Source organism: Equus przewalskii, chromosome 18 (assembly GCF_037783145.1).
Source record: "Equus przewalskii isolate Varuska chromosome 18, EquPr2, whole genome shotgun sequence".
Lineage (NCBI taxonomy): Eukaryota > Metazoa > Chordata > Mammalia > Perissodactyla > Equidae > Equus > Equus przewalskii.
The window spans coordinates 58746785-58762120 of record NC_091848.1 but is presented as its reverse complement, the minus strand read 5'-3'; the positions used below and the strand labels follow the sequence as shown (position 1 = coordinate 58762120).

The 15336-nt window shown below is 46.4% G+C and overlaps 1 protein-coding gene across 4 annotated transcripts in view; it reads left to right on the top strand.

Annotated features, from left to right (window-relative positions):
• Positions 1-9802: 9802 nt before the first annotated feature.
• The window catches only part of CRYBG3 (crystallin beta-gamma domain containing 3), a 106926-nt gene continuing 101392 nt past the window's right edge, over positions 9803-15336 (top strand). For 3 of the 4 annotated variants that reach the window (XR_011529242.1, XM_070582899.1, XM_070582901.1), the window contains exon 1: positions 9803-10167. Coding sequence is in view for 2 of the 4 variants with exons in the window: in XM_070582899.1 (XP_070439000.1) it covers positions 10022-10167 (146 nt within the window). In the remaining 2 variants the exon portion in view is untranslated. The remainder of the gene's footprint in view (positions 10168-15336) is intronic. The other variant, XM_070582900.1, reaches the window with a different exon arrangement.

The window sequence follows — 15336 nt, the reverse complement described above, 5'->3', positions numbered from 1 at the left end:
GTACACCTGATTTTGGTCCCAAGTTACATATTTGGTTAGTAAGGAGACTTCTCCAGCCTGATTTACTGGTCTAACTTGTCTTGGGCAGTAACTGGTAGCTGTAAACTCGGATTATGTAGGTCACTTAGGATCAGTGCAGTTTCTCTACCTGCACATTGCTCATACCTTATCATTGTTGTTTACTTTTTAATTATGCAATTATTTTAAAGAATGTAGCAAAGAGTTCACTTAAAGGTAGTTTCATATTAACATACCAAAGCCCTTGAATATCCTTATATTACACATAGTATTTGATGATTCACAGTGTAGTAGCACCCATTTACTGCAATATTTCCTCACCAAACCAGACAGCAAACAGATGTTAATTATATGTCTATTGTTGGCCCTGTATTGTGTGCAATCCTATTGGGCCTTGATATTGCTTTTTCACTAGTGTGATAGTGCTAAGTCTGTTTCAATAGATGTTTTAACTGGTTGTGGTTGCAGGACTTTCTGATGCACTCCTCTGGAGCTGTGATTTGTGAGTCTATCCCTGCCCAAGTGGTGCAGTTAGGCACTTCCTTCTCCCTCTTACCCTGTTCCCATACGAACTTCCCACTGTTCACATTTATCATACTGTCTTGAAATTTGTAGCTGTCGTTTAGTTCTGTTTCCTCCTCTGAGACTGAGCTTCTTGAGGGTAGATCGCAATGTGTATTCCAAGCACCAATCACAGGGCCTGGAAGTATTCAGTGATTGTTTATTGAATGGGTGGAAGGCTATAAAATAATTTCATAGATGGGATGTTGTTTTTTGTTTTTCTTTTTTAAAAAAAATATATATTCCTCCCACCAAATTCCCTAATTTCCTGGAGGAATGAATACTAGGTCAATGATCTTTGGATTTTATCTAGCTCTTTATTTCAGGATTTTCCATTTTCTTGGTTTTTGTTTTGTATTTCTGAAATGTAGACTGATTAATAGACTTTTCAGTAAATATGTAAATTTTTTTAAGTTCTCTGACTACTTTCCTGACCTACTAAGAAACAGTGTTGCCAGTAGCTACTTGTTAAATTTTATTTAAAGGTACATTTTTTTCTAAACTAGATTTTGTTTTATTTTACCTACAGAGACCAAACATATCTACAGAATATCCTTAAGTGATAGGTAGAACTAGAATGAAAATCACAGAATTTAAAATGAATAAGTATTCCTCTCAGGCTGCATGTGATTGATAGTTTTATAGAGACAAATTCTATACAAAGTTTTTTATTTTGTTTTGTTTTTGGCAAGGAAGATTGGACCTGAGCTAACATCTGCTGCCAATCTTCCTCTGTTTTTTTTTTTCCTCCGCAAAACCCCAGTACATAGTTCTATATCCTAGTTGTATGTCTCTAGTTCTTCTGTGTGGGACTCCTCCTCAGCGTGGCTTGATGAAGGGTGTGCAGGTCCGCGCGCAGGATCCTAACTGGTGAACCCCAGGCCACTGAAGCACGGTCTGCAAACTTAACCACTACACCACTGGGCTGGCCCCTAGAGACATATTGTATACTGTGGTGTGGTCAGCTACTTCATTTGATAATGTAAATGACTGATCATTTGAAGTGGAGTTCATGTTGAACTAGATGTAAGTGGAATCATCGCTTTTTTGAGTTATTTAATACTGTCAACTTAAAAAGCAAATTTGCCTGATACTTTATCTCAAAACGAGTTTATTCAGGAAAAGTCAAAAGAACTGCAATTTGGGATATGCGTGCTATGGCAAACCCTAGGCAAATCCAGAAAACAAACCAGGGCAGATGCTTTTATAGAGAAAGGGGGAGAGGGAGGGGCTGTTCTAAAGGAAAGCCCAATGGGGGAAGGTGCCAGTTCAGGGTGGCAACAGCTTCTCATTGGCTGAGCTGCAGTGTTTCTCATTGGCTGAGCTGTGGAGTTTCTGATTGGTTGAGCTGCGGTGTTTCTCATTGGCTGAGCTGTAGCATTTCTGATTGGCTGGGCTGTGGCATTTCTGATTGGCTGGGCTGTTGCTGGGTGGGAGAGAAATCTTCCTGAGTAGTAAGGTAGTTGCACTTCCTGTCCAGATGCCAGAGTCCAGCTCTTTCTGTTTGGTGTAATTGATGATGTGTGACAAGGTATGGCAGCTTCCCCTACAGGTCTTCCCAGTCCAGTTTAGTTAAGGTTTCCTTTATTAATTTCCACAATACCAACTGTGAGGTTCATAAAAACAATTTGTTCATTTAATTGTCTTCTAGACTTGATAATTCAAAATAGTATGCCAATACATCTACCTATATGAGAAGTAACCCAGTTTCTACCTATCATGGAAACTGACTGCCTAGAAGTGCTTATTTGAGAAGCTGAAAGAAAGAAAAAGAAAATAGAAGATAGAATACAGAAATGAATGAAACTTAAGGATAATTGTTAACATGAAATCAATTATGAGGTTATCTTTTTATTTCAATATTTGAGTCAAAATATTCCTATTGTGACTTCTTGTTTTCTGTTTTACCTCTTTTCATAGGTAACTCCTTTTTCTCTTTACCAGAGAAAGGTTGATTGGAAGAGCTGAGGAATGAATTTGGTTGCTAGGATAGACTGAGGGAAATATTTGATGTAGGGTGCTTTTGTTCATTATTTGCAAAACCAGTTAAGTTATAGTTTGATGAATTTTTACAAATCTTTCAAAATGAAAGTGGAGTCATTGATAAATGTACTTGCTACATTTCTAAAAAATCAGTTATATCCTCTACATTAACACTTGGTTTTATAAACTCCATATGGATTTTTTTGTTACTACATTTAGCCATATTTTTAAATAAAGTTTTAACGAAAGTTTGTTAATGCTATTATTTCATAGTGGAGTATGTAAGATTTCATAAATAAGTATGTTAAGTTTATCTTCAGCATTGTATTCCATACTTCATCACCCCAAATTATAAGCAAAGTGAATAGACTTCTATTCCATTCTATACAAAGAAAACTTATGTAAAGGAAATAATGCTAATCTCAATTTTAGATTAGGTAAAGTCCCCATGTGAAAACTCTGGTTTATTTTCCATGACAGCATGTATGGTTTCCAGCTGCTTTCTCTCTCTAATCAAAACATTTGCTCACAGTAACAGCTGCCTCTATGCCTTGTTTTTAAACCATTTGCAGCAAATCAAACTGGGAACAATGTGTCCATAGTAAGAAAAGTCATATTTCTGAGACATGTATGTCCTAAAACTTCAAAATAATAAAATAAGAAAGCCAATTCACAAGACAGTTATCTTTTTACTTTAACACTTTGTTTCACGAAACCCAAATACACAAAATTTACAATTAACACTGATATAGCGCAGCCCAGAAGCTTATAAATAATTGTTCTTTACAGAAGAGATCCATTTAAAATTGAATATCAGATATGTACAATATGGATCACAGCTTATGCACTCAGATGAAACATTTTGGGGAAACAGAATATAGGAAGTCAGTCTTTCATACAACAGTAAATTATTATTCTGAGTCATTGCCTGTGTCATGCTTATGAAGCTGTATTAATAAAAGTTCATATTCTATATATGACTATTTTAGATAGCATTTGACTCAAAAGATACAACAAACTGAATAAATGTGAATAACTATTTTGGAATACATTTTATAATCTATGTTCGCCAAAGAAATCCTTCCTCTGTTTATACACTTTTTAGAATACAATGGTTTAGTATTACCAAATTTGGCACAGTTTTAGAAGTAAATATTGAATTGTTAATGTTACTGTTATATTTTGGTGAAGAATTCATTTCTCTTTGTAAGTGTCATCATCATATCAAGGGAAGAAAAGAGTAAATGTAATTTAGATCAAACTAGCACATCTTACCTTAAGCATTAAAAGATGTGTGTTTGAAAGATCTCAGTCCCCACACGTCCTGGAAATAAAAACCAGACAAATGATACAATAAAACTTCATGCATCCCGAAGAAGTCTGAATAACCAATTACTTAAAAATTTCACCATCTGCTCTCATTGAAGCAGCAAGACTGAGGCATTTTCCCGTGTTACAAACTATGATAATCAGAAAGTAACAAAATGAGAAATGCTTACATCATTTTTACCCCCTTTCTTATTTACCATTGTGGTTCTTAGTGAAAACTTGAACTATACAAACAAAGGAAAGGGGAGGATATTCCCCACCCCCTCTCCTAATTGAGCACTTATATCCAGTAATAGCTTTTTGCTGCCCTGGGCAGCCTGACAATACCTCATTTGGCCTCACACAGCTATTATTCTAGGAGGCAGCTAGTGAAGTGCCCCAATCCATCTGCTTGCTTTTCATGGGCTGATGCTTTCCTTGATGTTGACAGCTGTCTTAATATTCCTGGGCCACCTGCCACATAGTAAGTACGGTGCTCTAGGATATATACAGAAGTTCATCCCTCTGGTGGACTTTTCAGAACAAAAAGCTTAGCATTTTCTAAACTACACTTGCATCCTTGTTGAAATGCTTGGGGAATCAGCACTTTGAGTCTGTTCTCATACTTCTGAGGAGCATAGTGCTTATGCTTTGGGAGTTACAGTGTGATGAACTTCAGGTTTTCTCACATATCAAATAAGCTACTGAATTACAGTCTTTTTGTGGAAGTCACGGTGGTCACAGGAGATGGAGAGGAAGAGCAAACTGACAGTTATCTCCTCTATGAGCCTTCTTGGAAACTTCTAGACAAAAATGGGGGGCCATCTTGTATATATGCCCCTAGAAAGATTTCCCCTGTCATACTCGCTTTGCTCATCTGTTTCCCTGAGGAAAAGTACTTGGTCTGAAGCATCATTGTATCTCTAAGAAAGAGCACGCATCTGACACAGAGTTGGCGCTCAGGGACAAATCCAGGTTCTGAGGTATCTGAAGATTTTTACAACTTTGGGGGTCCTCTTTAAAGAAAAATGATTTAAAATTAAGAATAAAAATCAGATACAAAAGTGAATGAAAAAATAAACCATGCAAATTGCCAATTTTAAAAGGTTGACTAATATTACAAAGATCACAAGGTCTGGAATAACCGTATATTTTTCCATTAACTGCCTGGAATACCTCTACAATACTTTTTTCTCATATTTTTGGTAGTATACCCTTTGAGAGCCTTTCAGGTGACGATGATGTTCCAGTATCATTTTCTCTACATATAATGGAATAATAATTCAGTCTGCCCTCAAGTGTGGTCGAGTGTGTTTATCACTGACAGCAGGGCTGTGTGAATGTGCAGCACTGTCTACTTATACACTCACTGTTTGTAGTACTGCCCTACAAAGGTCTGTGCCCTACAAACAATTCTGATAAGTTCTATTTTACATGATTTTCATCAAAAAACGTTTGGTGGGGCTGGCCCGGTGGCGCAGTGGTTAAGTGCACATGTTCTGCTGCAGTGGCCTGGGGTTCGCCAGTTCACATCCCAGGTGCAGACGTGGCACCACGTGGCAAGCCATGCTGTGGTAGGTGTCCCACATATAAAGCAGAGGAAGATGGGCACAGATGTTAGCTCAGGGCAAATCTTCCTAAAAAAAAAAAACGTTTGGTGAATTTACAGTTATAAAAATTGTATACACTGTGTTATTGAACCTACTCCTGTTATGAGAGAAGTTACATTAATTAGAAGTGACTCTTCCTCTTCTATTTTGTCTTGGGATGCCTGGAATAATTTTCCACAAGTCCCCTTTGCTATTGTACTTTTCAAATCTTGTTTCACCTCTACTACTGACATATTTTCAGTGTCAGGGCCTTCACCGTCCATGTCTTGACAGGACCTCCGGTCCTGCATCTTGGTGTAATGCTTGGTGAGCTGCACAATGGACACATTGGAATTTAAGCATAACCTAACCAAACTTTGGAGAGGCTGACAACCACATAAATATACCCCACTAAATCCAAACTAAACGTATTCCCAAGTCAAATTCCCCAGCAGATCCCAAATGCCCCACAATGACTCCAATACCAACTGACTTAGGAGAAGTGTGATGGGGGGGAAATCCAAGTGGAAAGAGATTGTGGTCTTAATCAATTGCAGTTAAAACATTTACTTCTGTAAATTTCATAAAAACACATGACCATGTGATCCCAGTGCCAGAGCATGCTGTGAGGGACCTTGAAGCTTCAGCTTCACCAGCTTCGCAGCAAATATGCTTCCCCTGCAGGCACTCACTAAATGTCTGCGGGACAACTGAATGAATGAATGACAACTGTGCTAAATTAGCATCTCTCAAATCCTCACAACTCTAAAATAAAATACATTTTTACAGAATTCCTAATGCAATCTTAGAACTTAGTATTCAGAAATTTATCATAAGTTCCGAATACCAGGATTTAGGACATCTAGGAACTGATAAATATTAGAAAAATAAATAAATGAAAATCCAGAGGACATTGTTAATGGCTTTAAGCTAATTTTTCATAGAAAAAGTTTGCCTTAATGGAGGCAGGGCACCATTTGTATCTACAATTCACTCAAGTGCTTTGTTCTACCACAGTGTGGACATGAGAGTGTCCTTAGATACCGTTTCCTTCAGGAAGTAGTTGCTTTTGAGGAAAAAATATAGCATGGATCTGCACTGGCCTAACTGTTCACATTGGGGGCCTCTAATAACATTTACAATACCTTCTACACTTGCAAGCTGTCCATTAATAGAAGGGATTCTAGCTGGATGAATATTAGCATTTTTTCTACTGTTACTCTATCCCCACCAACACTGTAGAAAATTTCTTTATGAAGGGCTTTACACATCATGATTCTCATGCCTTCTCACTTACCGAGGATAATGGCTATTGAAGAAATATGACACTGCATTTTCCTTGAAAATTATGTTTTAGAGATATTCTCGGAGAAATATTATTAGTTAAAACCATAATTCAATAATAAATCTTACTGGCTCCTACCCACTTTTACCCCCAGGAAGACTTCCTGAACAATCCACCCTCTGGGTAGGCATTAGGGTGTAGGGCCTACTTTGATCCCAGGCCAAGTGGGGGACACATCTGGTAGTAATTTAACCTTCCGTTGGGGAGATAAATTGTTTTCTAGGCCTTCCAGCTGGAGGGCATAGTTTGCTTCATCCTCTCTTTCATATCCTCTGGGCTTTCTGAGAAGTGGGGCTTTAATGGAGATTCTCCCCTAAGATAAAGCTAGAACTGGGAACTCTCTTGTCATATTATTATAATATTAATTATTAATCAGTGCATTATAATAATACACTCATATTATATTATTCTTATATTATTATAAGTGTATTTTTCTAGCTTTTTCCTATTTTCTCAGACTCACATAGAAGGAGGAAAGATTTCCAAAAGAGAAGGTGCTGGTCAATCCTGAGGGGCAGTCTGGGATGAACCCAGCTGGAGGAAACTGGGCTGATTTTATTGTGGTGGGTTACATGGAGGCAGAACAAATCAGGGTGAGTGCCTGGGGCTCTGGGGCAGTGAGTAGGGGCTGGTTTGCTCCTAGCAGGCAGCTGTGGCGGGCAGGAGGCTCAACAGTCTCCAGCTGGTGCTGAAATGACCAGGCCTTATACAAGTCTAGTCTACTCATAGGCAACCTTCTCCTCCTCCAGCACCCCAGAGCCAGGGGGCACCACCCCAAGGTACCTTCCTTTTCCTCCCCCAAGTCAAAACTGCATTGGACGTTTCGTTTTTATTTCATTTACTCGTATGTATAAAATTTTTAGTGAACAAGCATACCATATCACTTCCCTAATTTCTACAAGCTCTCAGGGGCAGTTTGGCTTTAAAACAAACAAAAACAAAAGGCCTGTGGTGAATGGGTCTCTTAAGTTTTCTTTACTAGCCACTAGAGTATAAAACACTAAGAAAATCCATAGTGCTGTGTGAGTGAAGTAAGCCAGAGAAGAACAAATACTACATGATACCACTTATATGATGAAACTAAAATAGTCATTTACAGAAGCAGGGAGCCAAATGGTGGTTGCCAGGCAATGGGGGAGTGGGAAATGGGGAGGTATCAAAAGATGTTTCGGTTCTGTGAGATAAACAAGTCCTAGAGACCCGCCTGCAGCCTAGTGCCCTAGGTAACAATACTGTACTCTATACTTCAAAATTTGCTGAGAGGACAGGTCTCCTGTTCTGTTCTTGTCTCAAAATATAATAACAGTAAGAATTCAGGAGGAAAGTTCTGGAGGTGATGAATCTATAGATTGTGATGATGGTTTCATGGTTGTATATTTACCTCCAGATTCATCAAATTGTATACATTAATTATGTAGGGCTTTTTATTTTTTTAAAGATTTTATTTTTCCTTTTCTCTCCCCAAAGTGCCCCGCCACCGCCAACATAGTTGTATATTTTAGTTGTGGGTCCTTCTAGTTGTGGCATATGGGACATGGTATCAGCGTGGTCTGGTGAGCAGTGACTTGTCGGTGCCCAGGATCCAACCTGGGAAACCCTGGGTCATCCAAGCGGAGCATGGAACCACCACTGGCTACTGGGCTGGGGCCAGCCTCTATGTGGGGCTTTTTGTATGTAAAAAAATTGTTTTAAAAACGAAAACAACCCCTACTATTGTATTTAGACATGTTTTAAAGTAATCTTAAGGATCCCTGGATTTCCACATTTCAGTGACGTCTAACTACAAAATGTTTCAGCACTTACAAGTTTGAATCGTGGTGGCAATTAATTTAAAAAACCCTAACTAACCTGGATCAAGAAGGCCTGTAGAAGTGCTCTCACACCCCATCACACAAGTCAGTTACGCTGAACAAGAAGACGTGGACACTTGCACGTGGACGGGAAATACAACTGCTTTACTAGGAAGGAAGATTTCTCTCCCACCCGGCAACAGCCCAGCCAATGAGAAACGGCCACATGTCAGCCAATGAGAAACACCACAGCTCAGCCAATGAGAAGCCATTGCGGCCCTGAACTGTCACTCTCCCCTAGTGGACTTTCCTTTAGAACAGCCCCGCCCTCTCCCCCTTTCTCTATAAAAGCAGCGCCCATGGTTTGTTTTCTGGATTTGCCTAAGGTTTGCCGTAGCGTGCACGTCCTAAATTGCAGTTCTTTTGGCCATTCCTGAATGAGTTTGTTTTGAGATAAACAGGCAAATTCGCTATTTCAGTTGACAGAATCCTGCTTGTTTTGGGCAGTGTCGTGCAGGAGGGCTGGCAGCTGTGTGTGACATGGAGTGAGAAGTTTAGTGCATCTGGGTGAGGCAAGTTCCTGAGCAGCGGGCGCCCTGGACGGGAACTGAGGCCGGCCTGCTGGCCCCGCGCGCCAGCGAGCAGGTGCCTCCGCAGCTTCAGCTCACAAACCTCCCCAAAGTCCGCACACTTTGTGCGTCTCGGCTGGGACAGAGGGCAGGTCTGTGACACAGTAGACGCGAGCGCTTTTGGGCGGGAAGCCCGGGACCGGCGTGGCGGCGGCGACGAGAGGGCGGGGCCGCGGCCTCCGGCTCCTCCTCCGGGGCGGGCGGGCCGGTGGGGGCAGGAGGAGGAGCCGCACAGCCGAGTAGGGCGGAGGGGATGGGCTCGGGGGGGCGGGCAAGACGGCGGGAGGAGCCGGGCAGCGCGGGGCCAGGCCGGGCGCGGCCTCCGGGTCTTCCTTCTCCTCAGGGAGCCGGAGGCGGGCGCCCCGCGAGGAGCCGCGCAGCGCGGGTTGGGGCGGGGCCTCGGGGAGGGCCGGGAGCGGGGCACCTCCCGGCTCCTCTTCCTCCTCCTCGTCCTCCCCGGGGGCGGGGGCGCCGCGAGGAGCCGCGCAGCGCGGGTTGGGGCGGGGCCTCGGGGCGGGCTGGGAGCGGGGCGCCTCCCGGCTCCTCCCCATCCTCGTCCTCCCTCCGGCGGGCAGGCCGGCGGGGGCAGGAGGAGAAGGAGCCGCGCCGCGCGGGTTGGGGCGGGGTCTGAATGGGGGCGTGGCGCCGCCCGGCTCCTCCCCGCTCCTCGTCCTCCCTGGGGCTGGCGGGCGCCGGGAGGAGGCGCCGCGGACCCCTCTCCGCCGGATCCGGGTTGCACTGAGCGCCGGGTCGGAGCCCGCGTCGCTCCTGCGGACGGGCTCGGGCGCACCGCGGGCCATGTCGGGCGGCCGGAGGCGGGGCGGCGCCCCCTGGCACAGCTTCTCCCGGCTCTTCGGGCCCCGAAGCGCTTCCCGGGACAAGGAGGAGGAGGAAGAGAGGCCGGGCGCCAGCGCGCCGCCCGCTCCGGGCCGGGGCGCCGCCAGGTGGGAGCGGGGCGTCGGGTGCGCTCCGGGCGGCCGCTCTCGGCCGGGCGGCTCTGGGCGGGCGCTTCCGTCCCGCTCCCTCCGCTGCGGAGGTCCCTGCGCGCCCGTCCCCTCCCTCGGCTCCCTCATCTGGGGACGCGGGGACCCGGACGGGCGGCCCCCACCCCGGCCCGTGACTCTGCTCCGGTCCACACCTGCGTCCGCTCCACTTCTGGGGCGAAGCGAGTACCCGGCCGGCCGTGGTGGGACGCGGTGATGGGACGCGGTGTGACGGGACACGGGGTGGGACACGATGAGGGGACGCGGTGGGACACGGTGAGGGGACGCGGTGTGACGGGACACGGGGTGGGACACGGTGAGGGGACGCGGTGTGACGGGACACGGGGTGGGACACGGTGAGGGGACGCGGTGTGACGGGGCACGGGGTGGGACACGGTGAGGGGACGCGGTGTGACGGGACACGGGGTGGGACACGGTGATGGGGACGCGATGTGACGGGGCACGGGGTGGGACACGGTGATGGGGACGCGATGTGACGGGACACGGGGTGGGAGACGGTGAGGGGACGCGATGTGACGGGACACGGGGTGGGACACGGTGATGGGGACGCGATGTGACGGGACACGGGGTGGGACACGGTGATGGGGACGCGATGTGACGGGACACGGGGTGGGACACGGTGATGGGGACGCGGTGTGACGGGACACGGGGTGGGACACGGTGATGGGGACGCGGTGTGACGGGACACGGGGTGGGACACGGTGATGGGGACGCGATGTGACGGGACACGGGGTGGGACACGGTGATGGGGACGCGATGTGACGGGACACGGGGTGGGACACGGTGATGGGGACGCGGTGTGACGGGACACGGGGTGGGACACGGTGATGGGGACGCGGTGTGACGGGACACGGGGTGGGACACGGTGATGGGGACGCGATGTGACGGGACACGGGGTGGGACACGGTGATGGGGACGCGATGTGACGGGACACGGGGTGGGACACGGTGATGGGGACGCGGTGTGACGGGACACGGGGTGGGACACGGTGATGGGGACGCGGTGTGACGGGACACGGGGTGGGACACGGTGATGGGGACGCGATGTGACGGGACACGGGGTGGGAGACGGTGAGGGGACGCGATGTGACGGGACAAGGTGTGAGGGGACATGGGGTGGGACACGGTGATTGGGACGCGTTGTGACGGGACACGGGGTGGCACACGGTGATTGGGACGCGTTGTGACGGGACATGGGGTGGGACATGGTGATGGGGCGGGCGGACGCCATCCCAAGACCGCTGGAGCAGGGAAGGTGAAGCCTGGGGGCGCCACCCTCGGCTGGTATTCTGCCAGCTTACTGGAGTTTTCTCAAAATGATTGTTTTCCAAAAGAATTGTGATAGGGTCCCCAAGCCTTCGTCGCGGTCTTCCTTCCGCGCGGGCACGTCTGAATGCCGCCGCCTGCCTTCTCCCCGTCTCGGGAGCGTCCCGAGGTCCCGGGGGCAGACCCGCCCTCCCGGTCCGGGAATGGAACCGGCCCCGCCGCAGTCTTTTCCGCTCCCGCACCCGCCGTAAAGCCCCGTTTCCTTAGACGTGTCCCGTGGGAAGCCCTGACCTGAGTCTGCCCGTCGGTCCGTCCCCGCTGGTGTAGTCTCCTTGAGGAGCGGGCTGGAGGCTGAGCGCGGAGCCACCTCCGGGGCCGCGCTCCGGGCAGGGCCTCCGGGAGAGGGTGCGAAACCGACTGCGACCCGGCCCGGGCGGCGCCCTGAGCGTGCGGGGTGCGTGGTCTGACGCGTCTCGCTGTGTGTTCCTCAGCGTCTCCTCTGTGACCCTCTGTTAATGAAGTACCGCGTCTTTCCGGGAAAGCTCCTGCTCTAATTGGAAAACTTCTCCTGGGAGGCTGCAGCCATCACTGCCCTGGCTGTTAAGGGAGAGTTGGAAATTCAGTTACGCAGGAGTTAAAAATAGTTGTGCAGTGGACGGGGCTCAGCCCAGCGTCTGGTCTGCCGGCGTGGGCGGGCAGCCTGCGGGGCGACACGCGGGCAGCCTGGGTGCTGGGGCAGCCGCGTTTAGGAGAAACCCCAGGTACTCTCGGCGACGGTGGGCGCTGGAGCGGTCTCCTAAGGAAGGGGCAGCCCAACTTCAGGTTCATGCCAGAATCGTGCTGAAACCCTACCTGCCTTCTTGCCCTATTTTGGCTTCTTAAGGCATGTATCAAATCTAACCTCGTCTCTAACCGCTGTAGCGACTAGTCTCCTGTCTACCTACTGCTTCTCTTCTCCCGTCTCCGGATGGGCTCACACTGTGGCTTTTGGACAATGAAAATTTTAATTGTGCTTATCGAACACTAATTTTGTCCTCATCTTCTTTATAACTTGCCAGATGTTAAGGGGATAGCAAATAATCCTTTGCGTGGGTGTTTTACCTTGTCAGTGAGCTTAAATCTTTCTTCTCAAGGATGTAAACACACAAAACCTTCACTGAAAGTTTAATGAAACAAATGGAAACGCTCAGTAGTACCGAACGTCGTAACAACACAACACCCCGGTGTTAACTTGACTGGAAACAGAATTGCGATTTGTCACTGTCATCTTACTTCAAAATGCAAGAGCATTTTGGCTGTTTCTCTTAGAAGCAGTAAAAACTTGTAGTTTTAGTGTGACTCCGATTTACTTTTTGCACTGGTGATTTTAGATGCAGGGGAGTTGGTTCAGTAGACACGCAGTGCTTGGCTGGACTGAGAAAAGGGTACTTACTTTCAAGAAACTGTGAGAAGCTGAGGAGACCACTTGAAAACAGTAATACTAGCACCTGTCGTGCATCTAGCACCTTACAATTTACAAAGTACTTTTCATGATATAATTACACCTTAGGTTGGACAAATCTATATGATCAGTATCCTCATTTTACTATAAAAAACAAAGAAACTTGCCCAAAGTCACATTGCTACTTTTCAGTCAGTGAGCAAGTATCAAGGCCCAGGCTGTGCCTGCAGCTCTGAGGTCCCTTAACATTAATTAAGGATTAGTGCCTGCATTCTGATTTTTCAGTGTACTTGAAATGAAGTGCGTTCTCCTGAACTTGGATTGTATAGTCTCCTTTTCTGCACTCCCAGTGTTGACTTGTGTGAATTTTATTATGAAACTTATAGGAGTACAAATACAAAGTGGGACATAAATTTTCTTAAGAACAGAATTCTTTAATAATTCCTTAAGAACAGAATTAAAAATTAAACACAAACATAATCACAAGACCAATAAAAGTGAAACTTACAGCATTATCCCGATAACTGTTTGCTGGCTACTCACAAAATGCATATGGTACCAGTGGGACAAACACAGAGTCTTTGGGGGTCACCATGTCTGTACCAGGCCACAATTCAGGTTTTTGAGTATTCCGCTAAGGAGCCAAGGAAAACCTTTGCTTTTATGGCGTGCTATAAGTTATTTGGGCTTCCTTTGGTGTGAACACATTGTTTATGTATTGAGTTTGCTCTGTTCCAGTCTCCTTAACCTTCATCAATTAAAGAAGGCCTGTAAGCATCAACACTGTTGCATATGTGAGTTCAGGTTTGGGCGCTTGAATTGCTTGTCAGTACTCACATCTTGAGTGGTTGACCAGACCCGGGAATGCTTATATTAATTTATTTTAGATTATAGCCATGAAAACTACAATTAAGGTTTTCATAGGAGACTTGAGAACTCCAAGTTCTGTGGATCCCAGTTTGAGAATCACTGCTGTAATGTTTAGCCCAGTTTATGAGCACACAGGGAATGGACTCAGAAGTGATAGGGGAGAACAGAGAGGGCTTCATGTTTGAGGTGTTTTTACTTGGGCCTTCGCAGCACTGATGGTGTTTCAATAAGTAGAGAACTTAGGAAGATAGAACTAGGGAACAGGCCTTCTACGCTAACTAGAGGCCTATAGGATGTTATGATCTGTTGGGGGCTACATACCTTAGTGAGACAGAGTGAAAGAGGCAGTAAGAGAATTGATGGGGGCTGGGTCATAACAGCCTCTAGACAGTGTTTGGCTCTTGGTTTAAAGGTTAGAGAATTTTTGCGAAAGCCTGTTAAGCAGACACTGCTAAAATGTGAAATTTGGAGGATATGTGCCTTCTGGTTTTCTTCACTTTGAGAAAATGCTCGGTTTTGTTTCTTTGCTGTATCACACATGATGCACCTGTTTAAAATGAGCTCTGTACAACATTTGCAACTGGGGATCAGGTAGTAAGGTGAGAAAAGCATTTGTCAAGGGCTGCCTGTGGGCTTGTTCCGGGGCCGGGTATTTCTACTTGCAGCATCTCATGAGACCTCACCCTCAGCCTGGAAGGTTGGGGTGCTTATCACTATTCTGACAGTTGAGGAAACAGGGCGGGAGAGTGGTGGAGCCTGTTGGCAACTTAGGTGGAACGATTCTTTGTTGAACTGGACTCTCGTGTCCTTTGCAGGACATTTGGCATCTGTGACCCCACCCACTAATTGCCAACAGCATCCTCCAGTCATTGGGATAACCCAAAACACCTCCAGCCAGATGGGCAGGAGGGAGGAGGATTTACCCCAATCATGAAAAGAGTAAGTCTCAGGGGTGAGATTTGAACTTGGGTTTCTCTGACTCCAAAGCTCTGGGGTTTTTTTCCACACCATCCTGCCTACCACCCTTGTGAACTATGCTCCTTCAAAACCCATTTGAACATTTAAGTCAATTGGACCTTTCCTTACTTTGTTACTGAATGCATGGCGATGTCTCCCATTTCAGATATATTCTTTTTGGCTATTCCTTTGAGTGTCCCACTATAATGTTATTGATGGAAATAAGGTAAGACGGGACCACTAGACCCAAGGACAGGGGCTGTGTCTTATTCATCTTAGTATCCCCTTTACCTGGCTCAGGTGAGGAGTGAATCTCTGTTGATGGCCATTAAAGCACTTAGTGGTTTTTCAGCTAGGAGTAGGATACCCCGACCCTCGAAGTGGGCATTTAGAAACATGGGGGATCTTAAAGGTCTCTTGACAATGTTTGGCTCTCAGTTTAAATTTGAGAGAATTTTTGCTTATCACTGTGGCTGAGGGTGTTAAATGGGTGATGCTAATGGCTTACTGTGCAGGAGATATTCTCATAAAACATGTCACTAGTGCCCCTGATGCATGAGAGCTGTTGGCCTTCAT